General features: G+C 45.9%; 1 protein-coding gene across 1 annotated transcript in view; it reads right to left on the reverse strand.

Annotated features, from left to right (window-relative positions):
• Window positions 1-1,528: 1,528 nt before the first annotated feature.
• The window catches only part of LOC144805472 (uncharacterized), a 70,803-nt gene continuing 44,532 nt past the window's right edge, over window positions 1,529-27,799 (reverse strand). Inside the window, exons 3-4 of the mRNA XM_078672019.1 lie at window positions 26,466-27,625; window positions 1,529-6,593 (exon numbers count right to left, since the gene is read on the reverse strand). Of these exons, the coding sequence (XP_078528145.1) occupies window positions 4,881-6,593; window positions 26,466-27,625 (2,873 nt within the window). The 3' untranslated portion in view covers window positions 1,529-4,880. The remainder of the gene's footprint in view (window positions 6,594-26,465; window positions 27,626-27,799) is intronic.

Raw genomic sequence — 27,799 nt, forward strand, 5'->3', positions numbered from 1 at the left:
ATGGCTTCAAAGGCTGAGCAAAATTAGGGGAGGTTCTTCAGCACTTTTGCTGCCACATTTTGGACTGTTTGCAAGTTATTGAGAAGACAACTGGGAGCCCATATAAAGTTCAATAAAAGATTCCATTTTAGATACGACAAGAGCCAGGATAACACTTTTCCTAAGCTCCATGGGAAGGAAGGGCAAGATTTTCTTTGAATGTTTTAACATAAGGAAACAGGAAGAGGTTACTTGATTGGAGTGGTTAATAAAAGTGAGTTTTGAGTCAAAGACGAATACCCAAATTTCTAGCCTTCCGGACTCGAAGTGGAAAAGGCTTGAGACTGTGTGGCCACCAAAAGGTGTTCCAGAAGGAGGAATCCTTACAAAATAGCACTAACTCTGTTTTTTCTGCATCCAATTTTAAGAAATTTTTCTGCATCAATTAGCGATGCTAGTCATACTAGTTCTAAAATCTTTTGCCACTTTTTCAGGTTCTGCAGTAACCAATACCACTATTTGCTTATCATTAGAATAAAAGAATGCAGAGAACCAACAGGATCAAACTAGTTCAATTAATGGAGTGCTGTAGGCATTAGGCAAAGTCAGACTTATTGAAGATCCTGAGACCCCACAAGGAAGTGAAAATGGGGCAGAGATAAAATCTTTCAAAGGTACCAATTGCTCTATGTTTGACAAAAACAACCTGGTCAGTTTTAGAGCAGTACCGTTGATGCTTATACGTTCTAAATGGCTTACCAAAGAGAAATGGTTAACCGGATCAAATGTGGCCGAAATGTCAAATAAGATCAAGGCCGCATTAATCTCCTCTATCCACAATGGATCTGATCTCTTCAGTTACTGCTGATAAGGCCGACTCTGTTCATTAGTACGGTCTAAACCCATGTTGAGCAGGACCCATACAGTCCGTATTTTCAAAGAAGGCGTGATCTCCTGATTCATGGCCTTTTCTAAAATTGTATCGGGAAGAGGAAATACCAATTTGGATCCGTAGCTCTTTACATCTGAGGGATCGAGGGAAGGAGTCTTTAGAAGTGGCAAAATAGATGCCTTTTTCCAAGCAACTGGAAAAAAGGCGGACTTCAGCACCATTCTTAGTAACAAAATGAGATAAGCAGAGATGGTAGATGAAACCGGATGGAGGGCAAGAATCTGCAGGGGTTCCACATTTCATAGTGTTGAAAAGATTAGATACTTTCTCTTCAGTAAGTGGGGTGAATGTACTCATTACCAGGAAATGGTAAGTTAGTTTATTCACCGTACGTTCCTCCACTGTATCTGTCCCTAAAGATTATCTGGTGTTATTGTAAAATCCAGGAATATTTTATTTACTTTGGAACAAAGAATTTGGTTAGTTCATCACAGCTTTTTGGCTGGGAGTTACTATATTTTTATAACCAAAGGATGAAAGTGATTTAACTGTGTTGAACAATAGGCTGTAACTCTTCCTCCAAAATTGTTATTGGTGCCTTCATTTTCTTTTCCATTTCTCGAGATCATAGGAGTACCATGATCCGGAAGGCGCAGACAGATGGTTAATCTTCAATCTAAAAGGCCCTACTTGACAAACTGTCTGGTAACAATGTGCGAGATGATTAGCCTCAAGACTTTCACTGATCAGAAGTGGCTTTCACTTCAGAAAAGGTTGAAGACCACGGTTGTAAACACTTAATATCCCCAAAATCAAATAATTTGAAAAATGCAAAAAAACCAGAAATGTGCTACAAAACAAAGAGCTTCCATTGGGCCAATCCTGTGAAAGGGGTCTTGTTTTTACACTTGCAACAATTGTCTAGGAAAGATAGGATAGGCATGATGCAAATTGTGAAAGGGAGAGGGCACATGTTACTTCCACCCTTTCCAAGTGGGAGTTCAAAAATATGGATCCATCTCACAAGGTTCTGAGTTTCCCAGAAGTGTACTGAACCCCAGACTGACCGGAGTCTTGAAGCAATAAGAGTATATTGTAGTTACAGCCCAAGAGCTCTATAACCAGCAGAATCTAGCATCCACGACTCTACACAAGAACAAATGGGATTTAGAATAGCCTAGCCCTTTTCCATGTCACCCTACCCCACAGCACTGCCACCAGCCCCACCACACTAACCTTGAAAACCATAGCCCCTTTCCCCAAAACACTGCCAACATCCTTTCCCACAAAACACTGGCCCCTTCTGCTCGCCCTAAAACTAATGTAGATGGGAGGGAGGAGTTGCATCTAGGACCTAAATAGGGCTGGGCCTTCCGCCTACAATGCTGGCTCCACCCCCTGTGGTGCGTCTGATGTCCTTGGCCTGTACTGTGAATAGAGGAGAGGAGCTGAGCAAAACAAAGTGCTCAAGTGCTCCTTAACCAGTTGTAACTGGTTCTCTCCTAGCCCTGTGCAGTGTCACAAAGTGATTTAGCTGTATAAATAAGGGGCTGTGACCCCATGAAAATGTTCTTGTTTGATACTTGCATCTACCAGGGGCGTGCTGCTGCTGGGCACCAGGGGAAGACTTACCTCCCTGGGCCCTGCCCTGCCCCTGGATTCCTGGAGGACTTGTTGGGGACCCTTCTACTTTTGGATCCTGACAGAGGGGGGCTTGCTGCGGGTGTGGCCCAGGAGGGACCGCCAGGGGGGCTGTCTCCTTGCTGGAGTGCCCTGTGTGCTGGCCAGGGGCCCTAACTGCCCTCCCTGATGCCCAGGACTTCTTGGACCTATTGCTCAGTGTTCTGCTTTTACCAAGGCTTGCTACAGCCAACCTGTGCTTTATATGAAGACTGGGTGCGCTTTTGATTTAGTGCCCCCAGCGAGGGAGAGCCTGGGGGCTGAGCAGCCCGGGCTGAGGGAATCCCCCTCGTAGGCGATTCCCCTCTTCTCTTGAGCCTTTCGGGTGCCCACCCCGCTTATCTCGTTATTTATGGTGTGCAGGTGCCCACCCTGCGTCTTGGTGTGCTATTTTTAATTTATGCGCTGGTGCCCACCCCGCGACTTTGCCTAATTAAGCGTGTGCCAACCCCTCTGTATATTTGTACTTACGAGGGAGCCTACCCCTCTTATTGCTGGAAAAGAGATCACCGCAGCAGCCCACAGCAAAACAGGAAGCCAGGCCCCATAGTGCCTGACGGCGGGCAGGACTTTCGGTTTCGAAAGGAAGTCCCGCGCTTGCCGCCGGTGGAAAAGCCGCCCGAAGGAGAATGCTGGGGCCTGCCCGTGCGGGGCTCCCATTGCTGAGGGAGAGCACCGCGTGCAGCAGGACTGCTTTAAAGTTTGAGGATCTTATCTGGCCTGTGGGAAATATTCACAAGGTGAGGAATCTGCAGGTAAAGGAGTATCCACCAGAAAGAGCGTTACCGAAGGCAAGTAACTGGTTTGTTATGTTTTCCTGCTGTTGTATATTATCTAATTCCGGGTGGTGAACTACGCTAGCAGAGTTTTCTATACTCAGCGGAGCTTGCATAGTTCTTAAAAACTCTGCACTGTGGAGCGTAGCGAGGTTTTTTTCCACACTCGCGCTCTTCAACGTCATTAACTGGAGCGAGGAAAATCCACCTCCTGATTAGATTTTTCCTTGATCGCGCTTGCCAAGGTCTAGTTGGTGATCAAAATCAACTTCCTGGCGAAATTCGTCGTCGGATTTCTCAATGCGAGTAGTCGCGGCAGGACACAACCACTCGCGTTGAGAAACCTTCCTTCGCATTGACAAAGCTGCCGCTCGAGTAGAAGCAGCTGCACCCTCTTGCACTGCACATGGTGCCATTCACGATTAATTTTACAGGGCGGGACTAACAATCAGAGATCAAAATCACCACGAAAGGCATGACCCTAACACACTCCGCTGCTCGCAGAACTCCACGTAGAGCGGTTGAGTTTTTTTTACACTTTGCGGAGTTCTTCATTGAGGAACACCGCCTAGGCCTAATCTTATCATGAAAATATAGATTTCAGTCATATGTTAAGAAACAAGTGTGAGTAGAAACCTTTTGGGTGGAGAAAATTTAAGACATTAATATTGTGAATTTTTTGTTAATTAGTTGATGTTTGCAAGTACGAACACTTCACTGTGTCAACTAAAGACCTTGAGAGTTTTGTAACTTTCAGATACTCAAATTGTGGATTTTGTTGCAATTAAAATATTTTCAAGGCCTGAAATTTCTTTGGACGTTGCATGCGGGCAGCCTAAGTTATCCTGCAAGAGTTTTGTGATGAATCCTATTGCAACTACAATATGTGCTCTCTCATATAAAGTCAGGTTGTTAGAAGCTTTTCTGCAACTCAAGATACGCCTTACTTTTCACCTCATGTGGATGCATTTCTCATGTTTAGTGAGATCTCCTTTCTGAGTATAACGTTTCTGGCTTTCCCCTCCTGTATTAGGCTTTAGTCCAGTGGGAATTCTCTCTTGTGAAGTGACATTGTATTTGAGACTAAACCTTATCTGACATTCAGAACACACATAAATGATGTTCACTCTTCTAGTGAGCACCTTGATTGCATTTCGAGCACTCATAAGGTTTTTCCCCAGAGTGGGATCTCTCATGAAGCATAACTCTGTCTTTCAGATACAAGCTTTTAAGGCATAAGGATTTTCTCCAGTGTGGAGCTTCTCATGGTGAGATAGCGTTTTTCTCTGCAGCTTTTCTGGCATTCAGGGCACTCATAATGTTTTTCATTAGTATGGAGTCGCTTATGGTTATTGAGGCTCTGCCTATCAAATAGCTATTTCTGGCATTCACAGCATAGGTAATGTTTTTCCCATGTGGCTGCGTCTGCTCATGTAGAGTGAGATTGCGTTTAAAACTGATGCTTTTCTGGCATTCGGAGCACTGAATTATTTCGACAGTGTGTTTTCGTATGGCGCTTGTAACCATCTCTACCTCTGAATCTTTTCTGACATTTAGAGCACTGATAATTTTTTTTCCCCAGTGTGGATTCTCACATGTTCAGTGTGATGAGATTTTTGGCTGAAACATTTTAGGCATTCGGAGCACTGATAAGGCTTTTCTCCAGTGTGGATTCTTATATGATGAGTGAGATTGCCTTTTTCACTGAAACATTTTTGGCATTCGGAGCACTGATAAGGTTTTTCCCCAGTGTGGGTTCTTATATGCTGAGTGAGACTGATTTTTTCACTGAAACATTTGTGGCATTCAGAGCACTGATAAGGTTTTTCCCCAGTGTGGCTTCTTATATGCTGAGTGAGATGGCCTTTTTGACTGAAACATTTGTGGCATTCAGAGCACTGATAAGGTTTTTCCCCAGTGTGGGTTCTTATATGCTTAGTGAGATCGAATCTGTTTATGAAACATTTCTGACATTCAGAGCACTGATAAGGTGGTTCCCCTGTGTGGTTTTTTATATGCACAGTGAGAAAGTGTTTTTCACTGAAACATTTCTGGCATTCAGAGCACTGATAAGGTTTTTCCCGAGTATGGATTCTTATATGCTGAGTGAGACTGCTTTTTTCACTGAAACATTTGTGGCATTCAGAGCACTGATAAGGTTTTTCCCCAGTGTGGGTTCTTATGTGCCGAGTGAGACTGATTTTGTTTAGGAAACATTTCTGACATTCAGAGCACTGATAAGGATGTTCCCCTGTGTGGGTTTTTATATGCACAGTGAGAAAGCGTTTGTCACTGAAACATTTCTGGCATTCAGGGCACTGATAAGGTTTTTCCCCAGTGTGGGTCCTTGTATGTAGAGTGAGTCCTCCTTTGTCACGGAAACATTTCTGGCATTCAGAGCACTGAAATGGTTGTTCCACAGAATGGGTTATTGCATGTCGAGAAAGGCTTTGTTTGTAACAAAACCTTTTCTGGCAATGAGAGCACTGATAAGGTTTTTCCCCAGTGTGGATTCTCATATGCTCAGTGAGGTAAGATTTACTGCTGAAACTTTTTGGGCATTCAGAGCACTGATAAGGTTTTTCCCCAGTGTGGACTCTCAAATGTTCAGTTAGATGTGATTTACGGTTGAAATGTTTTGGGCATTCAGAGCACTGGTAAGGTTTTTCCCCAGTGTGGAATCTCAAATGTGCAGTTAGAAGTGATTTACGGTTGAAATGTTTTGGGCATTCAGAGCACTGATAAGGGTTTTCCCCAGTATGGATTCTTATATGCCGAGTGAGACGGATTTTTTCACTGAAACATTTCTGGCATTCAGAGCACTGATAAGGCTTTTCCCCAGTGTGGATTCTCACATGTTCAATGAGATGAGATTTACGCCTGAAACATTTCTGGCATTCAGCGCACTGATAAGGTTTTTCCACAGAGTGGGTTAATGCATGTTGAGAAAGGCTTGGTTTGTTACAAAACCTTTTCTGGCATTCAGAGTACTGGTAAGGTTTTTCGCCAGAGTGGAATCTCATATGTTTAGTAAGTTTAGATTTACGGCAGAAACTTTTTTGGCATTCAGCGCACTGGTAAGGTTTTTCCACAGAGTGGGTTAATGCATGTTGAACGAGAGTCGCTTTGAAACTAAAACTTTTCTGGCATTCAGAGCACTGATAAGGTTTTTCTCCAGTGTGGATTTTCATATGCTCAGTGAGATAAGATTTACGCCTGAAGCTTTTTTGGCATACTTTGCACGGAGAGTGGTTTTCCCCAGTGTGGATTCTCATATGCTCAGTGAGATAAGATTTACGCTTGAAACTTTTTTGGCATACATTACACTGAGAGTGGTTTCCCTCAGTGTGCATTCTGTCAAATTCTGTGAGATGAGATTTATGGCTGTATCTTTTTTGGCACATGTAACTTTTTCCCCCAACTTAGGTTATTTTGCCTTGATTGAGGCGGTTTTTAACAATGAATTTGTTCTCACAGTCTGTGTTTTTATAAGGTGTATTCCTAGAGTTAATATCTCTACATTTAGTTTTCATTTGCTTATATGCCACGGTAAGAGTGAACCCGATTTTAGAGTTGGGCTTGTTTAGATAATGTTCAGCATTTATCTCTAAAAGAAATTGTGTGTAATCTTCTTAACACTTGAATTGAGCAAAATATGTCTGGAAGCAGCCCTGTAACACCTGTCGAAATGTTTCTAGCAGATAATAGTCTTTAGGTTATAGCCTATCCGGCAGCAACTTCTTTTGTGACTGAAGATTTTCTCTAATCCATTTGTATAGGTTCTTAACAATGCAGTGATAAGGTGTTAGTCTGATATTTAATCATTAAACTGATAAGTACCTTTTCGCACTGACGTAATGGCAGTAACTGAGGGTGTTTGAACGTGCACAGTACTATTGTGGATCACCAGTTGCAGAACATCAGTTCCTTTTACCCTTTCTTTGTTTGGTGTAAGGTTAAAATTTGTAGTTCTGAAGACGAGGATGTATTTACATTACCTATAGCGCAACTGTGCTCATTTAATCCATTCTTATCTTGAACAGTTTTACATACCCCTCACGCACAGCAGATAATGTTGAGGCAATTTACATAGAATTACAGAACAGTACACAATAAAAAGGAAACAATCTGAGATGGTCATGAACACAATAAGGTGGTGAATTTTTAAGGTTTTCGCAATAGTGAGCAGAGTGGGTCGTGGTTTTCTACCCAGAGGCAGATAGTCTCAAACTTGTGTAACTGGTTATAAACGGTGTTGAACAAAGGTGATTTTCCAATCTTTCGGTTGTTAACGTGTCAGCTTCGGAGTCTTCTCTCAGCGTCTTTTTTCCTTGATGGTCTGCAGAAGAAACCTTTTGTTATAACTTTCTTTTATGCAGTGTGTGCTTCCTCTCTGGAATTACATGATGTTTTAGATGAACGTTATTCTGTGCACAGATAGGGCTTTGCTCTGGGTTAATGAAATACTAAATTAGAGACTTCACTTACAGTATAGTACTTTCCTCAGCTCCCACTTCCTCGCCACACCGAGATTTTGGAAATTGTTTAAACGTAGAAGGCTGGATGTCCTTCAGTTTTTCAAAATAATCCTTCCTATGGCACTGACTTCAGTTGCCTGGTGCTAAATCTTGCTTTCTTCGTCAGTAATTTCAATCACCTATAGTATTAAAATTAAATAGTTAATACAAGAAAATTTCCAAAAATATAATTTACAAGCCAAATCAATGCAGAGTTGCAGAATTTTGACAATGTTGAGCTGTTTTTCAGACAGAGCAGAGTGTAGAATGGTAGCCTGAGAGTACTTGGATGTAGGAGTGAGGATTTATAGAATTTTCAACATTTTATTAAGCTCACAAAGGATATATGCACCCTATGGACTTGTAACATTGAATCCCAAAGGCAGAAATTAAAGTCATATGCACTGGCACAAAACAGATATTTAAACAAGCATTGGAAATGCAATAGGTCTCGCCATAGGATAGTTTTGAGTTTTTGGTGTGGAAAAGGGTTTTTTTTTGTTAAGTTTTTTCCCTTCTAAATAAAAGTATTAATTTTGTTTTTAGATTTGTGATTATTTTAGCAAATAGAGGGGGGGGGCGAGAGTGAAGGACGGAGGGGAGAGAGAGGGGGGGAGAGAGGAGAGAGAGAGAGATGGGGAGAGAGGAGAGGTAAGAGAGGGAAAGGGAGAGAGGGAGAGGGAAGTGAGGTAAAGGGAGAGAGGGAAAGGGAGAGAGGGTAGAGGGAGAGAGGGAGGGTTTAGAAGAGAGGGGGAGGACAAGTGCGAAGGACAGAGGGGGAGGGAGGGAGAGGGGAGAGCAGGCAGAGGGGGAGATGGGGAGAGGGAGAAAAATTAGAGCAGAGGGAAGGTAAAGAGAGGGAGAGAGGAGAGAGAGGGGGAGAGGAGAGAGGAGAGAGGGAGGGAGAGGGTGAGAGAGGAAAGAGGAGTGAGGAGAGAGTGAGAGGGAAGTGAGGGAAAGGGAGTGGGCGGGGAGAAAGAGTGGGGAGAGGGCAGAGCGGGAAGAGCTGCTCTCGGCAGGCTGAGAACAGATGCTGCTGGGGAACGGATGAGGGGAGGTGCTGGCGGCTGGGGAGGCAGGTGGCGGAGAGCAAGGGGCGGAGCGGGAAGAGCTGCTGGCGGAGCAACCTTGTTATTGGCGATGTGTTGCTGTAAAGTGGATTATAGGCTGATCAACTAAGAGTAGACCAAGGTCTATGTGTCAGTGTGAGTGATCTCAACATCACAGAACAAAATAGTGTGTAACTTTCTTTATTTACCGAGCAGTTTATGCAATCTCTACAAGTTGCGCTATAAGAATCTGGGAAATTTTCCGCATGTCCTGCTGATGCCTGAATTCTGTGCTGTATGCTGGAGGGGGAGGTGTGCTGGGAGAGAGAGTTGGGAGGGGGCGGAGCGTGAAGAGCTGCTCTCGGCAGGCTGTGTCAGTGTGGAGTGCTGGCGGCTGGGGAGGCAGGGGCGGGGAGCAAGGGGCGGAGCGGGGGGAGGTGTGCTGGGAGACAGAGTGGGGAGGGGAAGAGCTGCTGGCGGAGCATCCTTGTTATGGGCGATGTGTTGCTGTAAAGTGGATTATAGGCTGATCGACTAAGAGTAGACCAAGGTCTATGTGTCAGTGTGAGTGATCTCAACATCACAGAACAAAATAGTGTCGAGCAGTTTATGCAATCTCTACAAGTTGCGCTATAAGAATCTAGGACATTTTCCACATGTCCAGCTGATGCCTGAATTCCGTGCTGTATGCTAGAGGGGGAGGTGTGCTGGGAGAGAGAGTGGGGAGGGGGCAGAGCGGAGCGGAGCGGGAGGAGCGTCGTGAGGGGAGAGAGAGTGGGGAGAGGGCGGAGCGGGAAGAGCTGCTCTCGGCAGGCTGGGGAACAGATGCTGCTGGGGAATGGATGAGGGGAGGTGCTGGCGGGTGGGGAGGCAGGGGGCGGAGAGCAAGGGGCGGCGCGGGAAGAGCTGCTGGCGGAGCTAAGTAACAGATATTTACACAAAAAGCCGATTTGATGCTGTGCACGTGCTTTAGGCCACGCCTGAAAGCCACGTGCACTGTATCAAATCAGCTTTTTGGTTAAACTCTGGTTAAGGCCCTATATCCTCACAAGCTCGATGTGTGCGCATCGAATAGCGAGACCTAAAAGGATACTATTAATAATTTTTAATCTGGATTTCTGGGACGGGAATTTCCCCTCCATGGACAACAGGCATTTTTCCCCTGCCCTGAGTTACCACCTACTTGTATCTAGTATCCTGACTTTTGAGTTTGGCCTCTGCCGCACACAAATCTATTGTGTATTGCAAGGATTATGCCTAGACATATCCCTCAACTATGGTCCAAAATATGAATCGAGGGCAATGAAATTAAGGCGTACTTTCATGTGGTCATTTTATTCCACCTGATTATCCTTTGTTAGGTTTTGCTGCACCTGGATGTAACGGGTGCAGAAAAACAGGACACCATTTTTGTCCAGACAGGAAAATTAGACTGAAAAGACCCACAAGACTGTGGGTGCAGCAGAAGCAGCCAAGACGTATGCTGTTTTTTTACTAACTGGGGGAAACACACAATTCTTCCCTTTGTTAGACATTTCTTTACCCTTCCCTCCCCTGCTTCACCCATCGCCCCCCAACCAACCACATGCATATATCTACCACCTGCTTAAATCAAGTGGTAAATAAAAGCCCCAAAACATTGTGAAATAATGAATGGCATGCGGTTTAACAGGCAGAAGAATCTGTTCCTTGTGGCAACTCCCCAGTCAATTGCGTCAAACTGGTAATGGAATATGCTACTTACCAGTATGCATCTGTTCTTGGCATGTAGGGCCGCTAACATTCATATCTTGTGCATAGATCGCCGCCTAGTGTTGGGTCCGGATGATTGCACCCTGTTGTCCTGGAAGAGTCTTTTGAGTATCACGAGATAGGTGGCTCCTCATCTGGACTACAGTGCGCATGGGCATCCTCTCCATCCTCAGATTGTTTTTCGCCATTGTGGCAGGGATGGAGTTTTAAATATCATAATTGATGACCATGCTTGCAAATAATTCTGACTGCTACAGCTGCGACAGGCACCGGGGAGGATGGGAGGGCAATATGAATGTTAGCGGCACTATACATGCCAAGAACAGATGCATACTGGTAAGTAGCATATTCCGTTCGAGGCATGTGGGCCGCTAAATTCATATCTTGTGCATAGAATGGATAGCAGTTTCTCCCCTAGCGGTGGTTGCCCGAGCCAGCTGCAGCAGCCTGAAAAAGAGACTTCAGAACAGCCTGTCCTACAGAAGCTTGCTGCTTGGAATGCACATCTACACAGTAGTGTTTTGTAAATGTATGTATGTTATTCCATGTGGCTGCTCTGCATATGTCCTCTAATGGAATGTTCCCCAGGAAAGCCATGGATGCCCCTAGCTTGCGTGTTGAATGCGCTCTCGGGGGGACTGTCAGTGTGCGTTTAGCTTTCTGATAACAAATCTGAATACACTTCACAATCCATCTGGCTATTCCTGCCTTGGAAATGGGTTTGCCTTTGTGCTGTGGTGAGAAAGCTACAAAGAGTTGTTTAGTCTTCCTGAGGAAAATTGAATTTTGCCCTGTTATGTGTCCCTACGTGTTCCCCAACATGTAATATATATGTGCATGATCGCTATGCATTTTCCCTTTATGACCGAAAATAAAGACGCATTTCCAGTTGCGTCCAACGTTAGTATGTCAGTTATCCAGTCCTTCGTGAAAGCAACCTGAATTAGGCTTTCAGGCCTATGTTGCCAACGTATTTACATGGTGCACGTTAAATCATCGAGATGCGCCCGTTTCTAGGCCCCACAGGGCCCGGACACCAGATTCAGGCCTCAAGTCTCCTGAAATGCTCCGAGAGATACAGCCCCGCCCGCATCCCTGACCCTTCACTTACTTCCTGCCCAGCAACGCGGTGCCCGGCTCGGCCTGGCCTGCTTGCCAAGAATATGTTATGCCTACAGTTATCTGTTCAGCTCCCCGGCTTCACATTCCTAGCTAACGAACAGCATAAACATATCCATCTACAGTCTAGTCTTTCTGTCTCCATGCAAGTAATTTACTGAATTAGTATCCATAGAAGATCCATAGCTCACGCAATACATGAAGAAATATATGCATGCACTAGCCTTTAGTGACAAGCAGCCTTTGCCCTGATGACACTTAGAATCAAGCAACATGTACTCTAAACACAAGATATCAGATACGCTATAGGTACAGGTCGTTCTGACATCCCAGACTTTAGTCTCCTCTACTAGTGCTAGGAGTCAGCGCCCCCAGCTCTCCCCAGTTACACGTCATGACTCGTTTTGCGCGCACCAGTAGGTTAAAGGTTCCAGCTGCCCATGTAGCCCCCTCCATGTGTCCACCCACTTATGACACTTCTGTGACGTCTACATCACACACCTCTGTGCACGCCCTGTGCACGCCTTCTTTTCACGCCCATATGTTCTTATCTTTCGTTTGTCACTTGTTACGCCTACTGTATTCAATGCAACTGTATGGTTTTACTATATATATTGTATGATGTTAATGAAATGTTGAATGTCTCTTCCTGAACCTTAGTAGGTGATGGAACCCGATATCCATTGGCTCGAGCCACTTAATTAAAGCCCGTATGACTCAGATACCACGGACTCTGCCTCTTATTTATTGAGCTATCCTTTTCGTTTAATGCATAGAAAAATAGTACCGGTAATTTATTTATTTACCACATAATGGCGCCCGAATAGGGACGAGCCCCTTCCCCACGCGCTGGCGATGTAACGCAGGCCCCCTGACCCCTTCTACAGCCGTGACGGACCCCTATTGTGCACCTGCAGGTTTTCCTGCTTAAACTCCCTCAGGCCCACGGAGGAGACGGAGACTGCGGTCCGGCATCCAGACGAGGCGGTGAGGAATGCGGCGAGTCCCGACCAGAGCCCAAGCCGAGAGAGCGAGGTCCGAGGTATCCTGAGGCCCACCTGTTTCCGAAGCCCGAAGCGCATGCGTAGTGCGTAGCAGTAACCAGACGTCGTAGCAGTCCAGTCCAGTCCAGTCGAGTTTCCGAGGCCTTCAGCTTTGCTTCCCGGTGAGAACCATTGCTGGGGACGCATCTAGACGGGTTCATTAATTTGTGCCCGGTCCAGACGTGTTTGGGTACACAGATCCGGTCCGACGTGTTCACCTAGGTGGATACGGTATGACGTGTCTCTTTATGAGACCGGTATGTTCTGTACTGTTTGAGCAGTGCATCCAGTAATTCTGTTTTCTAGTATAGTCTCTCGAGATTTCCAGTATTATGTTTTCGATGTATTATGTTTTCAATGTATTAGGTAGTACCTGTTCGAACTGTTTTTAATGTGTTTTGATGTCGTGGTATGAGTGATTTGTTTGCTATTTCATTACTGTGTTTACTGTGTTCATTGTGTTCGAGTTCAAGTACGTTCAAATATGCCTCTGTTTTCAAAGTTACGTCAGATAGGAACCAGAAAAGGGATACTCGAAGAATCAGTTCCTGTCCCACCTAGGGACAGTCCCGGACATTTCATGTATCATAAACATGGCTTAGATGCCATACTGTACTTAGACTTATGGGTAGACTATACCAAACATCTGGAAGAGAAATATAGATGGCCTGTTTCAGGAACTTGGGATGCTGAGTGCATCATGAGAGTAGAGGAAGCATTATGGAAAAAGAAAGCCAGACAATCCCAGAAAGATGCCATAGAGTTGTGGCGTAAAGAATCGCATAAAAGAACAGAAAAAGAATTCAGGAAAGCAGAACTAAGTAGGGAATCATCAGAAAAAGCCCAAGAAAGGGAATTACTAGAAGAAGGTGAACGAGTTAGAGCAGAACAGTCAGACAGACAAAGAAATGCCCTTATTAAAGGCATGTATCCCCTTCTCGCCAAGGGCCTGCCTAAGGCGACCTCGGAAGCACCCTGTAATTTACCGCCACCATTGGTCGCGACTAAGCTACGTTATAAACCGACCGCAGCTGAAATTTTCCTTTCTTCCTATTTAGACGACACTGTCCCAGAATATGCTAATCCGAATCCTACCCCGTCTGTTCAACCTCACAACCCTGTTAATAACGCAATTACTGTTCCTCCAGCCACTGGTCCCGGGAATCCTTTTAATCCGCCAGTTACCCAGGACCAACCCACATTACATATGCCTACTTTACCAGTCACATTACCAGCAACGGCACATCCAGTATTAGTTGCCGATTCTAGTTCAGGAGGAGCAGGGGGAGGTATCCCTATCACCCCGCCTCAAGTAAAACGAATGACGCTGAGAGACGCAGCATTACAACGTACGCCAAAAATGGCTACATACGCATCCCTCAAACAATACCTTACCGACTGTAGATATGATCCAGTGCCAGGCGAAGATCACATGATATTATATTCCGTACGTCTACGACGAGTTGCAAGTTATTTGACTATCATGCCAGAAATGAGGGAACATTTAGACAGAATATACCATTTCATCAGAACAGGAGAAGGACCAGAAAGCATTCACGAGGCTATGGCACACAGGAAAGTCGAGACTCAAAATATGATCTTGCAGTTTTTGATAAACTGTTTAATAAGAGAACAAGACCAGCCTGGTAAAGATAAAGACGAGATGAAGGCCCTGATAAAATGGAGTGACAATATAGCAGACGGAAAACACAGTAAACAAGGTAGTATAGAAACCATGTATAGAAAGATTCGTAAAGAAATTCTAGGCATACACGAAAGGGAGAAAGCAGCAAGAGGAACCGAGAAAGAGAATGACACTTCAGACGAAGATGTAGACACAGAGAACCCAGAAAGAATAGCGTACGTAGGTAGGACGAGACCTTTTGACAGACACACACGCCTAGAATGTAAGAAAACTTTTCTTCCTCCCGTACCAGAACAGTGTTCTCTTGAGCATTTATTCCAAGCTACCGATAAAGTCCTGAAATTACGAATAGGTTACAGTGAGCTTAGTACCATGCATGAACAGGAACTAGCCCGATCAGCAGTTCAATGGACTAGTAATTCTAGCACATTTTCAGACGAAGTAGTGGCCCAAACATTTCTGAAACTATCCCCAGACGAACAGCGACTGGTGGGTATGTACATGATCCAGCACCTCATTACACTGTACGAAAGTCAGCATTCTGATCCAGGTCCCTTATATAATGTATTGGACGAGTTACTCCTAAACAGATGGAAAGGCCTAGGTACCGATTTGATTAATGTCATTTTAGAACAACGCCACAAATACAGAACGTTCCTGACTCCACATTTCGTTCCTGTTCCACCCCCAGTAAGGAAGACATTTTACATAGACAGACAGAATCCCTTGCGAGAAGTCCATCCTGTTAAGGGAACGGGAGGTACGCTCGAACGAGTATTTGTTTACACCCCTTTAACGAAAATAGAACTACTGGAAATGAAAAAGTTAGTGCCCTGTCACGATAAAGATCCAGCAGGATTACATCGTGAATTAAAAGACATGCTCCGTATGGGAGAATACACGTATCCCGATATCATTAAAATGTTAAAGGTCCTGTTGCCTGCGGGCATATATGAAAAACTTAAAGAAAAAGAATGGGAGGTGGGAGAGAAAAAGATTGACTGGGCAGAATTAGAGAACGAAGATAACACACGAGTTCCTGGTACTGGTCTCGGGGAAAAAGCCAAAGCATTGCCCGAGTTGTTAATACAAATCTTGCCAAGATTACTAACCACGAAAAAGGAAGACTGGGATGCCATCTCAGCCTGTAAACAGAAACAAGACGAAGACACTAGTGATTTTTATTCCAGATTTGAGAAATGTTTCATTATTAACAGCGGCTTGAAAACAATTAGTGAGTCGTATCCACATCTTTTTGTTACTAAATTAGTAGAGAATTCTTTACCGCAAGTTAAAAATCGAGTACTGAAAGTCGAGAGTACCTGGCAAGCTAATACCCCGTCCCAAATGTTACAAATGTTACAGTAGCATCAGAACCGAATCAGAGAAGAGCAAGAACACGAAAGGAGACGTATGAAAGACACAAAAATGAAAGTACTAGTGGCACAGTCTGTTCCGGTGGATAGTCAAAAGAAGGGTACGACTCAGACTAGTCATTCTGCAGTTCCCGTTAAAGGGACATGCAATTACTGTAAACAGCCAGGTCACTATATAAACGAATGTGCCGTTCTGAAACACAACATAGCTACTGGTAAGACGAAAGAGAGACCGCGTCCTCCTAGACAGGAACATGTTCCACAGAATACGCAACCACCGCAGAACGCACAACAGACAGTAACAGTACCGCAGCCTATAGCTGCCACACAACACGTTACACAGCAGATGTACCAGTACGCACAGTCAGATTATCCAGAATATCAGCAGTATTCATGAAACAGCCTAGAGAGAGAGGTTGGCTTGCCTCTCATCGAGGTTCCTGTAGATCAAGAGGGTCCCTATGTACACAGCCAGGTATTAGGGAAAGACAGAAAATTTCTGATTGATACAGGGGCAAGTAGGACTACCATCAGTCATGACGAGGTTCCAGGGGCACCTCTCTCAGGCTCAAGAAATGTTTCCCTGGGATTTTCAGGAAAGCCTATTGTTAATGAAATATCGAAACCAGTTTCCCTAGAAGTTGGTCCATTGTCCCGAATTACAGACTTGTTACTTACGAAGTCATGTCCAGAAAACGTACTTGGTATTAAAACATTGAAAGAACTAGGTGCAGTGATTTGTTGTTCTCCGGAAGGAGTGAGATTGTTTTTACGTGATTTTAAAGGACATTATGTGTTAAGAGATTTTGATCCAAGATTACTGAATGTACCACAGCATTTATGGGCGCAAGGTCCAACTGATGTAGGTTGTATGCACATTACACCATACCGTGTCACTATGAAACAAGGAGTTGTACTACCACGAATCCGACAATACAAGTTGCCACCTGAGGCTGTAACAGCCTGATCAAAAATCATTGACGAGCTCATCGCTCAAGGAGTGGTTGTAGAAACTGACTCCAATGTATGTAATTCTCCTATCATTCCGATCCTTAAACGCACTGACCCAAATGCACCTCCAGTTTATCGACTAGTGATTGACCTTCGAGAACTTAATAAATGTATCATACCCCAGTACCCAGTGGTTCCAGACATCTCTTCCCTATTGACTGCCATTGATTCCGAAGCAGCGTTCTTTACTGTCATCGATCTCAAGAACGCCTTCTTTAGTGTCCCCATCCATCCGGACAGCCAGTTCCTTTTCGGATTCTGTTTAAATGGAAGAAGCTATAAATTCACACGTGCACCTCAAGGGTTCACAGAAAGTCCTAGTATTTATAGTCAAGCACTTAAACGACAACTAGATAGTATTCACATGCCAACTGACACTGCCCTGCTCCAGTACGTCGATGACCTATTAATTACAGCCCGTACAGAACGTGACTGCGAACGTGCGTCACTGACAGTCTTGTATTTTCTGGCTGAAATGGGGCACAAGGTGTCCCCTTCGAAACTGCAATTCTGTGTCCAGCAAGTGGTATACCTTGGACACTTGCTGTCCAAGAGGGGTAGACAGTTGACACCTGACCGCATCCAGTTAATTGCACATCTTCCACAGCCCAAGACACAGAAGGAGGTACAAGCTTTTATCGGCCTCACTTCTTACTGCAGACAATGGATCCCTCAGTACGCATATCTAGCCAAGCCACTGATACAGTTGACAACACAGGAGGCAGCGACATCGACTGTCCTCCCTTGGACCCAGGAACATACACTTGTTTTCGAAGAATTAAAGAAAGCTTTATGTCAAGCACCTGTCTTAGCGACACCAAACTACAGTAAGCCTTTTACACTTTTTGTCACTGAACGTGATGGTACAGCATTATCTGTTCTCACACAAGATCAAGCAGGACAACACAAGCCTTGTGCTTATTTTTCTAGCACATTAGATCCAGTAGCCCAGGCTTTGCCTGCGTGCCTCAAATCAGTTGCCGCCACAGCTTTAGCTATCAGACAAAGTGATTCCATAGTGTTAGGACACTCCCTGACAGTACAGGTTCCACACTCCGTGGAAGTTCTTTTAAACCGAACACAGACTCAGCACTTGACCATAGCACGATTGACAGGATATGAACTGACACTGTTCCAGCCACACATAGAGATCAGACTCTGTAACATATTAAATCCTGCTACACTGTTACCCTCGATTACCCCAAATCCTGCAGCACATGACTGTGTGGAAGTTATTAACACCATGACGAAGCCAAGACAAGACTTGACAGACATTGCATTACCAGACCCAGACCTGACACTTTATGTGGACGGTTCATGTATGAGAACAAATACAGGAGAGTTAGTGGCCGCATATGCAGTGACTACTGAAACTGAAGTTATAGAAACACATCGTATTGACACTTTGTCTGCTCAAGCAGCAGAGCTCATCGCTCTGACCCAAGCCTGCATACGAGCCAAGAACCTGAAAGTAAACATATATACAGATTCACGTTATGCATTCGGAGTCGTTCACGACTTTGGAGTCCTCTGGCAAGAAAGAGGTTTTATGACCTCTCATGGAGCCAAGATTCAGCATGGCCCCCTCATTTAAGCTCTGTTAGAAGCAATACATTTACCTACAGCTATAGCCATTATGAAGTGCAAAGCACATACGAGAGTCACTGACACCATTTCCCAGGGTAACGACCTGGCAGATCGAACAGCCAAGTTTACAGCTCAGACTCCAGACATTCCAGCTGACACGACAAAGACAGACGTTTCAGTCCTGACGACTTGTATGACAGTCAAGGACCCTACACAAGATGTACTAGACATACAGACACATGCTACTCCAGACGAAATCAAGAAATGGTCTGAACAAGGAGGGGTCCAAACAGATCAGGGATGGTTGACGAAGGGAAAAGCCACATGGTTTCTCCCCGACTCTATGGTTCAAGTCATCATTAATACAGCACATAGTCCAGCACACTTAGGAGAAAAAGCCATGTTAGACAGCATCCAGAACCTCTGGTTTAACAATCATTTACGAGCAGCAGCAAAGCAGAAAGTACGTACCTGCATGATCTGTTGTCAGTTCAATCCAGGTAAAGGTGTTCCCGTGGAACAAGGTGGATTTCATCCTCCTGACCATCCTTTTGAAGTCCTCCAGATGGATTATATCCAGATGGATCGATGTCGAGGATTCAAGTATGTCCTCGTAGTTGTATGCGCTTTGTCCAGATGGACAGAAGCATATCCAGTCCCAGATTATACTGCCGTGACCACTGCCAAGCAGCTGGTACGTGAGTTTTTCCCTCGATACGGTTTACCCCGTGTCGTGTATTCAGATAATGGACAGCCATTCTCGTCCGAACTCATGAAACAGGTATCACTTCTGTTAGGGTACCAGTGGAAATTCCACTGCGTACGACACCCCGAGGCAGCTGGCCTCGTCGAGCGACACAATCAAACTCTGAAAATACGAATAGCGAAGGTCTGTGCAGAAAAAGGTGTAGATTGGATGGTAGCCCTGCCGGTTGCCCTCTTCTATATGCGAATGGTCGCTCACTCCAGATCTGGTTTGTCACCCTATAAAGTAGTTTTCGGTCGTCCCCCGAACATGTGGGGTACACCTATGCCTCGTAAAATCACCGATGTTGACAGTAACATGCTGACAGATTACCTAGCTTCCTTGATGTCTGCACTACTCTCTTGTCGTTCAGAGGTCGCGGCTGCCTTTCCAGACAACACCCAGGTGAAACCGCACGAGGTCGTTCCCGGAGATCTTGTATTGGTTAGAAATTTTGATCGCTCAAGCCCTCTGGAGCCCCGCTGGAAGGAGCCAAAACTCGTTCTGATGACCACAAGGACCGCCGTAAAGCTAGAAGGAAGGAAAGGCTGGCTCCATTCCAGTCACATCAAGCGTTTCCATGGACTGTGTCCAAATACTTTTTTCAAGGACTGCCCCGATACTGACTCTAAACTTCCCCTGTTAGAGAAAACTCCGCAGCAGGAGTATAAAATGAAATTGAGGTCTAGTAAGTCAGACAGCGTTTAATTGTTTAAGTCCCCCAAGGGTGAAGCGGTTAGACAGGTTTCTGACATGTATGAGATAGACCCACATAGTGAGAGAGATAGACGAAACTTCAAAAAGATGAAATATTGTAAAAGTCTACGAAGCAGATGCATTGTTACCTTATTATTTATGTTTATTCTGATTCTTACGATCACATGTAGAAGTTATATGCTACATGTATTTTTTCCTCCTCTTGGTTCGCATTCACACCTTTCCTCTAATGATACTGTAGAGCACGCATTTAGTGAACTACCCCCTCACGAGTTATCCTATCGACTTGCAATGCGCAACAATACTTTTATTCGTATGTTACACTATTCGCACCAGACCAGCAATGCCACTAATTGCTGGGTATGTGGTCGACTCCCCCCTTTTCAGACAGTGAAGGGAGTTCTGCCACTCTTTCCCTATCCGTTTTCACACAATGGTTCGTGTGGAGCATGGTTTGCATTAACGACATCTTTAGACGATAAGTCCCTTCTGAATACAGTTATGAATGAAACCGGTTTCCCAGACAAGGACGGTCTTCCCCATAGGACAGGGATAGATCTAGATCTATGATCTAGGCAATTTTTCCTCTAACCTCATGGTTTTGAATGTTCAGTCCGAGACCAATCCAGACTTGCCTTCTATAACAGTTCTACCAGTGAAAGGCGAATTATGTGTTAGAAAGAATGGTTCAGTACATCTAGGACACAGTGATTGTACTACTGTGGTCGAGTACAGTGACAGTGGGAAGTCTACTTTCAAAGCTTCACGTCATTCCTATTTTATATGTGGTCAGCCGCTTATGTACGTTTGCCCCCAGATTGGGATGGAACCTGTTACATTGCATTCCTACTGCCACCAGTTTTCCTAGCCCCATCCGATTATCACCGAAATACCCATCTAGTACACGTCAGACTTAAAAAGGGAGATCGAGTCCCCAATTGTCGATCCGACTGAAACTGCATTGGAACAGTATACGGATTTCAATAAAGGTTTCTTTTTCTTCATAGGTCCCGTCCAGAATAGTAAATTAATACGCAGGTTAACCAGAACCCTTGAAGCAGTAGTGAATGAGACTACTTCCGCCCTAGGTAACTTAACAGAAGAACAGTCTGCTATGAAATTTGTTGTTCTTCAGAACCGCCTTGTCCTTGACGTCATTCTGGCCGATAGGGGCGGAGCTTGTAGAGTCATCGGATCTAGTTGTTGCATTTTCATTCCTAATAACGCACCGTCTGTGTATTCAGCAATAACTAGACTTCATAAAATAGCTCATCAGCTACACCAGAATCCAGGCACCTGGACTTGGTCCGGCTGGCTATGGAGTGTAATATCTGCATGGGGATGGAAAGTACTGTCATTCCTAGGAGTAATAGTAATGATCATATTCAGTTGTTGTCTCTGTTTACAATGTGGCCCAGCGATTTGCGGCTTGTGTGCTACATCTTGTATTCCACGTCCACAGTCCCATTCCCAAATGAAAAGAGACGAGCAAATGATGCTGTATGAACAGATAGATGGTCTTATGAATATTGATGTTTCCTGAAGGGAACGTAGGGAACAAGGAGGGAATGAGGAAAATTTAATTTTGCCCTGTTATGTGTCCCTACGTGTTCCCCAACATGTAATATATATGTGCATGATCGCTATGCATTTTCCCTTTATGACCGAAAATAAAGACGCATTTCCAGTTGCGTCCAACGATAGTATGTCAGTTATCCAGTCCTTCGTGAAAGCAACCTGAATTAGGCTTTCAGGCCTATGTTGCCAACGTATTTACATGGTGCACGTTAAATCATCGAGATGCACCCGTTTCTAGGCCCCACAGGGCCCGGACACCAGATTCAGGCCTCAAGTCTCCTGAAATGCTCCGAGAGATACAGCCCCGCCCGCATCCCTGACCCTTCACTTACTTCCTGCCCAGCAACGCGGTGCCCGGCTCGGCCTGGCCTGCTTGCCAAGAATATGTTATGCCTACAGTTATCTGTTCAGCTCCCCGGCTTCACATTCCTAGCTAACGAACAGCATAAACATATCCATCTACAGTCTAGTCTTTCTGTCTCCATGCAAGTAATTTACTGAATTAGTATCCATAGAAGATCCATAGCTCACGCAATACATGAAGAAATATATGCATGCACTAGCCTTTAGTGACAAGCAGCCTTTGCCCTGATGACACTTAGAATCAAGCAACATGTACTCTAAACACAAGATATCAGATACGCTATAGGTACAGGTCGTTCTGACATCCCAGACTTTAGTCTCCTCTACTAGTGCTAGGAGTCAGCGCCCCCAGCTCTCCCCAGTTACACGTCATGACTCGTTTTGCGCGCACCAGTAGGTTAAAGGTTCCAGCTGCCCATGTAGCCCCCTCCATGTGTCCACCCACTTATGACACTTCTGTGACGTCTACATCACACACCTCCGTGCACGCCCTGTGCACGCCTTCTTTTCACGCCCATATGTTCTTATCTTTCATTTGTCACTTGTTACGCCTACTGTATTCAATGCAACTGTATGGTTTTACTATATATATTGTATGATGTTAATGAAATGTTGAATGTCCCTTCCTGAACCTTAGTAGGTGATGGAACCCGATATCCATTGGCTCGAGCCACTTAATTAAAGCCCGTATGACTCAGATACCACGGACTCTGCCTCTTATTTATTGAGCTATCCTTTTCGTTTAATGCATAGAAAAATAGTACCGGTAATTTATTTATTTACCACATTCCTAAAATCCTTTGTCCTGTCTATGTAATACAGGAGAGCTCTTTTCACGTCTAGCGTGTGCAGTGATCTTTCTGCAACTGAGTCTGGATTAGGGAAGAAAACCGGTAGCTCTATGGTCTGATTGATATGGAACTGAGAGACTACCTTGGGCATGAATTTAGGGTTGGTGCATAGAACTACCCTATTCGCATGAATTTGAATAAAGGGTTCCTGAACGGTTAGGGCTTGCAGCTCGCTAACCCGTCTTAGTGACGTAATCGCTATTAAGAAAGCCACCTTCCACGTTAAGAACTGAATCTCACAAGAGTGGAGGGGCTCGAAAGGAGGTCCCATTAGTCTGGTCAGAACTAAGTTAAGGTTCCAGACTGGAGAAGGTGGTCTTCTGGGAGGAATGACTCTTTTGAGTCCTTCCATGAAAGCCTTTATGGCAGGAACTCTGAACAGTGACAGGTGTTGTCTGTTCTGCAAGTAAGCCGCTATTGCCACCAAATGTATACGGATGGAACTGTACGCCAGATTGCATCTGTACAAGTGTAACAGGTAACAAATGATGTTCTGCGTGGATGCATCTAGCGGGTTAATGTCATGGTTGGAACAATAAATGACAAAACGTTTCCATTTGGCGGCATAGCATGCTCGAGTCGTAGGCCTCCTCGCCTCCTTAATGATGTCCATACAATCAGGGGGCAGATTTAGATATCCAAATTCTATGACTTCAGGAGCCATATTGCAAGGTTTAACTGTTGCGGATCTGGGTGCTGAACCTCGCCATGGCTCTGGGTGAGAAGACTGGGTGTAAGACGCAGTCTTTGATGAGGCACTACGGAAAGTTCTAGGAACGTGGTGTACCATGCTTGCCTCACCCACGTTGGAGCAACCAGAATGAAGGTCATCGAGTGTTGTCTCAGTTTCTGCGCCACCAGAGGTATGAGAGGGGCTGGCGGAAAAGCGTACGCAAATCTGCCTGACCAGTTCATCCATATCGCATTGCCCTGAGACCGTGGGTGTGGGAACCTGGCGGCGAAGCTTGGGCATTTTGCGTTCTCGTTTGTGGCGAACAGGTCTATCTCTGGTTGCCCCCACTGCTGGAAGAACGGCTGCAGTACCGAGGGATGAATCTCCCACTCGTGCACCTGATGGTTGTGCCTGCTGAGCAGATCCGTCATCTGGCTGTCCTGTCCCGGGAGGTTCTCCGCCATGAGGAAGATGTTCCTCTGAATGGCCCACTTCCACATGCTCTGAGCCAGGTGAGACAACTGTGGAGAGTGAGTGCCTCCCTGCTTCTAAATGTAATACATTGTGTCATGTTGTCCGTCCGGATCAACACGACCTTGTAGCACAGATGCATCTTGAAAGCCTTCATCGCCATGAAGATCGCCATCAGTTCCAACAGGTTGATATGCATCTTCTTCTGTTGGTCCGACCATAGTCCCTGCACTGTGTAATGAAGGAGATGCGCCCCCCATCCCAGGAGGGATGCGTCCGTCGTGAGCACTATTTGTGGTACAGGCTCCTGGAATGGTCGTCCCTTGCAAAGGTTGTGTGGGTTCCACCAATGCAGAGAGTTGTATGCACGACCGGTCACCAACACTAGGTCTTTCAAATGTCCTTGAGCCTGGTTCCACTGCCGTGCTAGACACTCTTGGAGCAGCCGCATGTGCCTATCAACTGCAAAAACACTCGCGCTTGAAGTGAGTGCTGAGGTCTGAATCTGCGAATCAGCATTTGCATGCTGTTGATCCGCACCGGAGTTGGCAGGGCTGACGCTGTCAGTGTCCAGTGTCGCTCCCAAGTACTGTTGCACTTGAGCGGGCTGCAGATGCGACTTGGGATAGTTTAGAGAAAATCCCAAGCTGTGCAGAAGATGAATTGTACGTGACACGTGGTCGACACACTGTTCGGGCGACTTTGCTTGAACAAGCCAGTCGTCCAGATAGGGATAAACATGATTATGTTGTCTCCGAAGGTGTGCCGCCACCGTCGCCAAGCACTTGGTGAACACTCGGGGAGCAGTGGTCACTCCGAAAGGCAGTACCTTGAACTGGTAGTGTTTGTTCTGTATAGTGAACCTGAGGTATTTCCTGTGTGCTTGATGTATAGGTATATGGAAATATGCATCCTTCAGATCCAAGGTTGCCAGAAAATCCCCTTGACTGAGCAGGGGCAGAACCTGCTGCAGAGTCAGCATATGAAAATGCTCTGAGAGGATGTACAGGTTCAGGGGTCTAAGGTCTAAAATGGGTCTGAGAGACCCGTCCTTCTTCGGGACTAAGAAATAGAGAGAGTACACCCCTGTTCCGTGCTCCTCTAAAGGTACCAGCTCTATGGCCCCCTTTTGCACCTCCTGCTGTAATAAGAGTATGTGCTCTGCGGACATAGGATGGTGTCTTGGTGGTATGTCGGGTGGAGTGGATGTCAGTTCTAAACAATACCCGAACTGGATACGTTTTCTCACCCACCTGTCTGTGGTAATGCCTTCCCAGACTGGCAGGAACTGTTGAAGTCACCCCCTGACCGGTGTTATGTGGTCCGGGGGCAGTGACAAGACGTCACTGTTTGTTATTTGCTGAGGACCTGGCGTTATTGTTACCGCGTCCTCTGCCCTTGGTGCTGTTACCACGGTATCCACCCCTGTTGTTCTTATTGAAGGTGTTCGGTGTAGCGCCTTTATTGAACTGTATCTGCTGAGACGTTTGCCCCCTCGAGGTTCCTCTGTTATTTGAGCGACGAAAGGAACCACCCCTGAACTGCTGAGACTGTAAAGCTCCCATAGACTTAGCCGTCTCATTATCTTTCTTTATTTGTTCAAGGATGGTATCAACGTCAGGCCCAAATAGGGAATCTGGGTTTATGGGGTGATTCAGTAGACTTGTTTGTATTTCTGGCTTAAAACCTGAAATCCTCAACCACGCCTGTCTCCTCAACATTACGCTAGTGTTGATAGCCCTGGCTGCAGTGTCTGCTGCATCTAGCGCACACTTGATGGACGCATTTGAAATCAGTTTCCCTTCCTGAATCAACATGTCCGCCCCATCCTTATACTCGTCAGGCAAGTGTTGTAATAGTTGCTCTAGAGTGTCATAGTGTGCCCTGTCATATCTGGCCAGTAGGGCCTGTGTATTAGCTATCCTCCAAATGGTAGCCGCCTGCGCAGCAACCCGCTTCCCAGAAGCCTCTAGCACTTTAGACTCTTTGTCGGGGGGAGGAGCATCACCACTCGTCTGCGAGTTCGCCCTCTTCTGGGCATTGGACACCACCAGCGAGTCCAACGGCAGTTGACCCTTTATGTACGTAGGGTCCACAGGGGCAGGCCTGTATTTCCTCTCAATACGGGGGTTCACCACCCTTGCTCTGGTTGTGTCCTTGAAAATGTCAGTGGCATGCTTGAGGACACCCTTGAGCATCGGTAGTGTCTTCACTGATCTATCCGATGTAGCGAAAGTGTCAAACAAGAAGTCCTCTTCAATCGGGTCTGCATGCATGACCACATCGTGATTCAACGTCGCCCTTTCAATAAGGGCATTGAAGGCCGCAGTACCCTCCGTGGGTGCTGTCTTCACTTGGAACTGCTGTGTGTCCGACGTGCCTTGGTCGTCACCCACATCTTGAGATGCATCAGGGTAATTAAATTGTTCATCATTTTGTCCATCACCCCCACCATCGTCTGTGAGTGCGGGGGAATGCGTAAAGGCCTGCTCGTAAGGCCTTACAGGCTCGAAAAGTACTGGCGAGGCAGCAGAGCCTCGTTTCTTTTTGAGCGGAATTCGATATTATTCCATCCCCTTTTCCGGTAAGATCTTCCGTTTCACGAGGGTGAGTCTTCCGGTTGCAGAGTCAATGTACAAACCCTTTGACCCCTCGGAGGGGGGTTGGGTAAGACTAGCGCTTCAGGAGTGGAGTACCGTTCCTTAAAGCTGGACATCGTTTTCGCAGGGTCGGCGCCCTGCACTGGCTTAGACATCTTGGGTCTTGCGGTCGGAGGCAACTCAAATACTATCGGTGGGTGCCCCGATGTCTGTTTGACCTTCTTTGCGGCCGTCTCCAACTTCGATCTAGTTGGGGCGCCTTGTGTCCCAAAATGGCGGTGGCTTGATGCGTCACGTTCCAACGCGGCCATTTTCTCCTTCTCGTCGAGAAGCTTCACCAGCATATCCCTGTATGCCTCCGGACTGAGGGGCTGCTGCGACTCAAGTCCATCTTCAGTGTTCACGCCCCTCAGGGCTGCCTTAGATGACGACGATCCGTCTGTTTCGGCTTTCGACACCCTCTTGGGCATGCCGATCTTCGGGTTGGCACCCTTATGTGACCTCGAAAGGTCAATGACACTCTGAGCCTTAGTACAATCCGGAGGATCGAGGCTTTGAGAAACGAATCCTGGAGGAACCAGTTTCAGTTTCGATTTGTCCTTAGTCAGTTTCAGTTTCGTTTTCGAAGGCGCAACCACCGATGGCTCTGATATATTCTTAGCCGGGCAAGATAGAGGGGCTGTAGAATGAGTAGAAAGATCTTGGCTAAGGCCTTGCGGCGATGCTTCGACCTGAGCCTTTGACCAGACAGTGTCACTTTCGACCCCCGACACGTCGGTAGGTTCTTGTTCATCACTCGAGTCGCCCTCCGCGACTCCGATATCCATAACGACGTCTCTTACCTCGACGTCTTCATTGTCTTCTACATTTTCTACCTCTCCGTAGTAAGAGTCTTGATAGGAGGCCAGATCGGAGAGTTGTTCTGGTTCCTCCTCTTGGACGCCCTCGTCGTCCCCAGCCTCGAAGATATTCTCCGCTTCTAGCGTCTCTCGCGCCGGTGGTCTCGCCTCACGTCGAAGAGCGAGCGCCCCTTCCGACCTGAATTTCGCACAGGCCCGGCAACTCTCCTCGTCGTGGTCTGGAGATAGACAATTGCTGCACACCGGGTGCACGTCTAATGAAGGGTACTTCGAGTCACAAAGTGGACAACGTTTCAACGGGGTCCCAGTTTCCATCGCCGATGTCAGAACTTCGGTCGGGCCTAAAAAGTTAATCAAAAGCACATGTGCTTAGGTATCCGGGAACCGGACAATATAACTCAGCACCGAACGAAGAACAATACCGACGCTTTAAAGGCCTTTTGGCCTGTAGAAACTAAAGTTTTTCCTTAGGTTCCGAACACGAGTCACGGAACACATCCGAACCCAATGGCGGA

The sequence above is a fragment of the Lissotriton helveticus genome, assembly GCF_964261635.1.
Source record: "Lissotriton helveticus chromosome 1_1 unlocalized genomic scaffold, aLisHel1.1 SUPER_1_unloc_11, whole genome shotgun sequence".
NCBI lineage: Eukaryota > Metazoa > Chordata > Amphibia > Caudata > Salamandridae > Lissotriton > Lissotriton helveticus.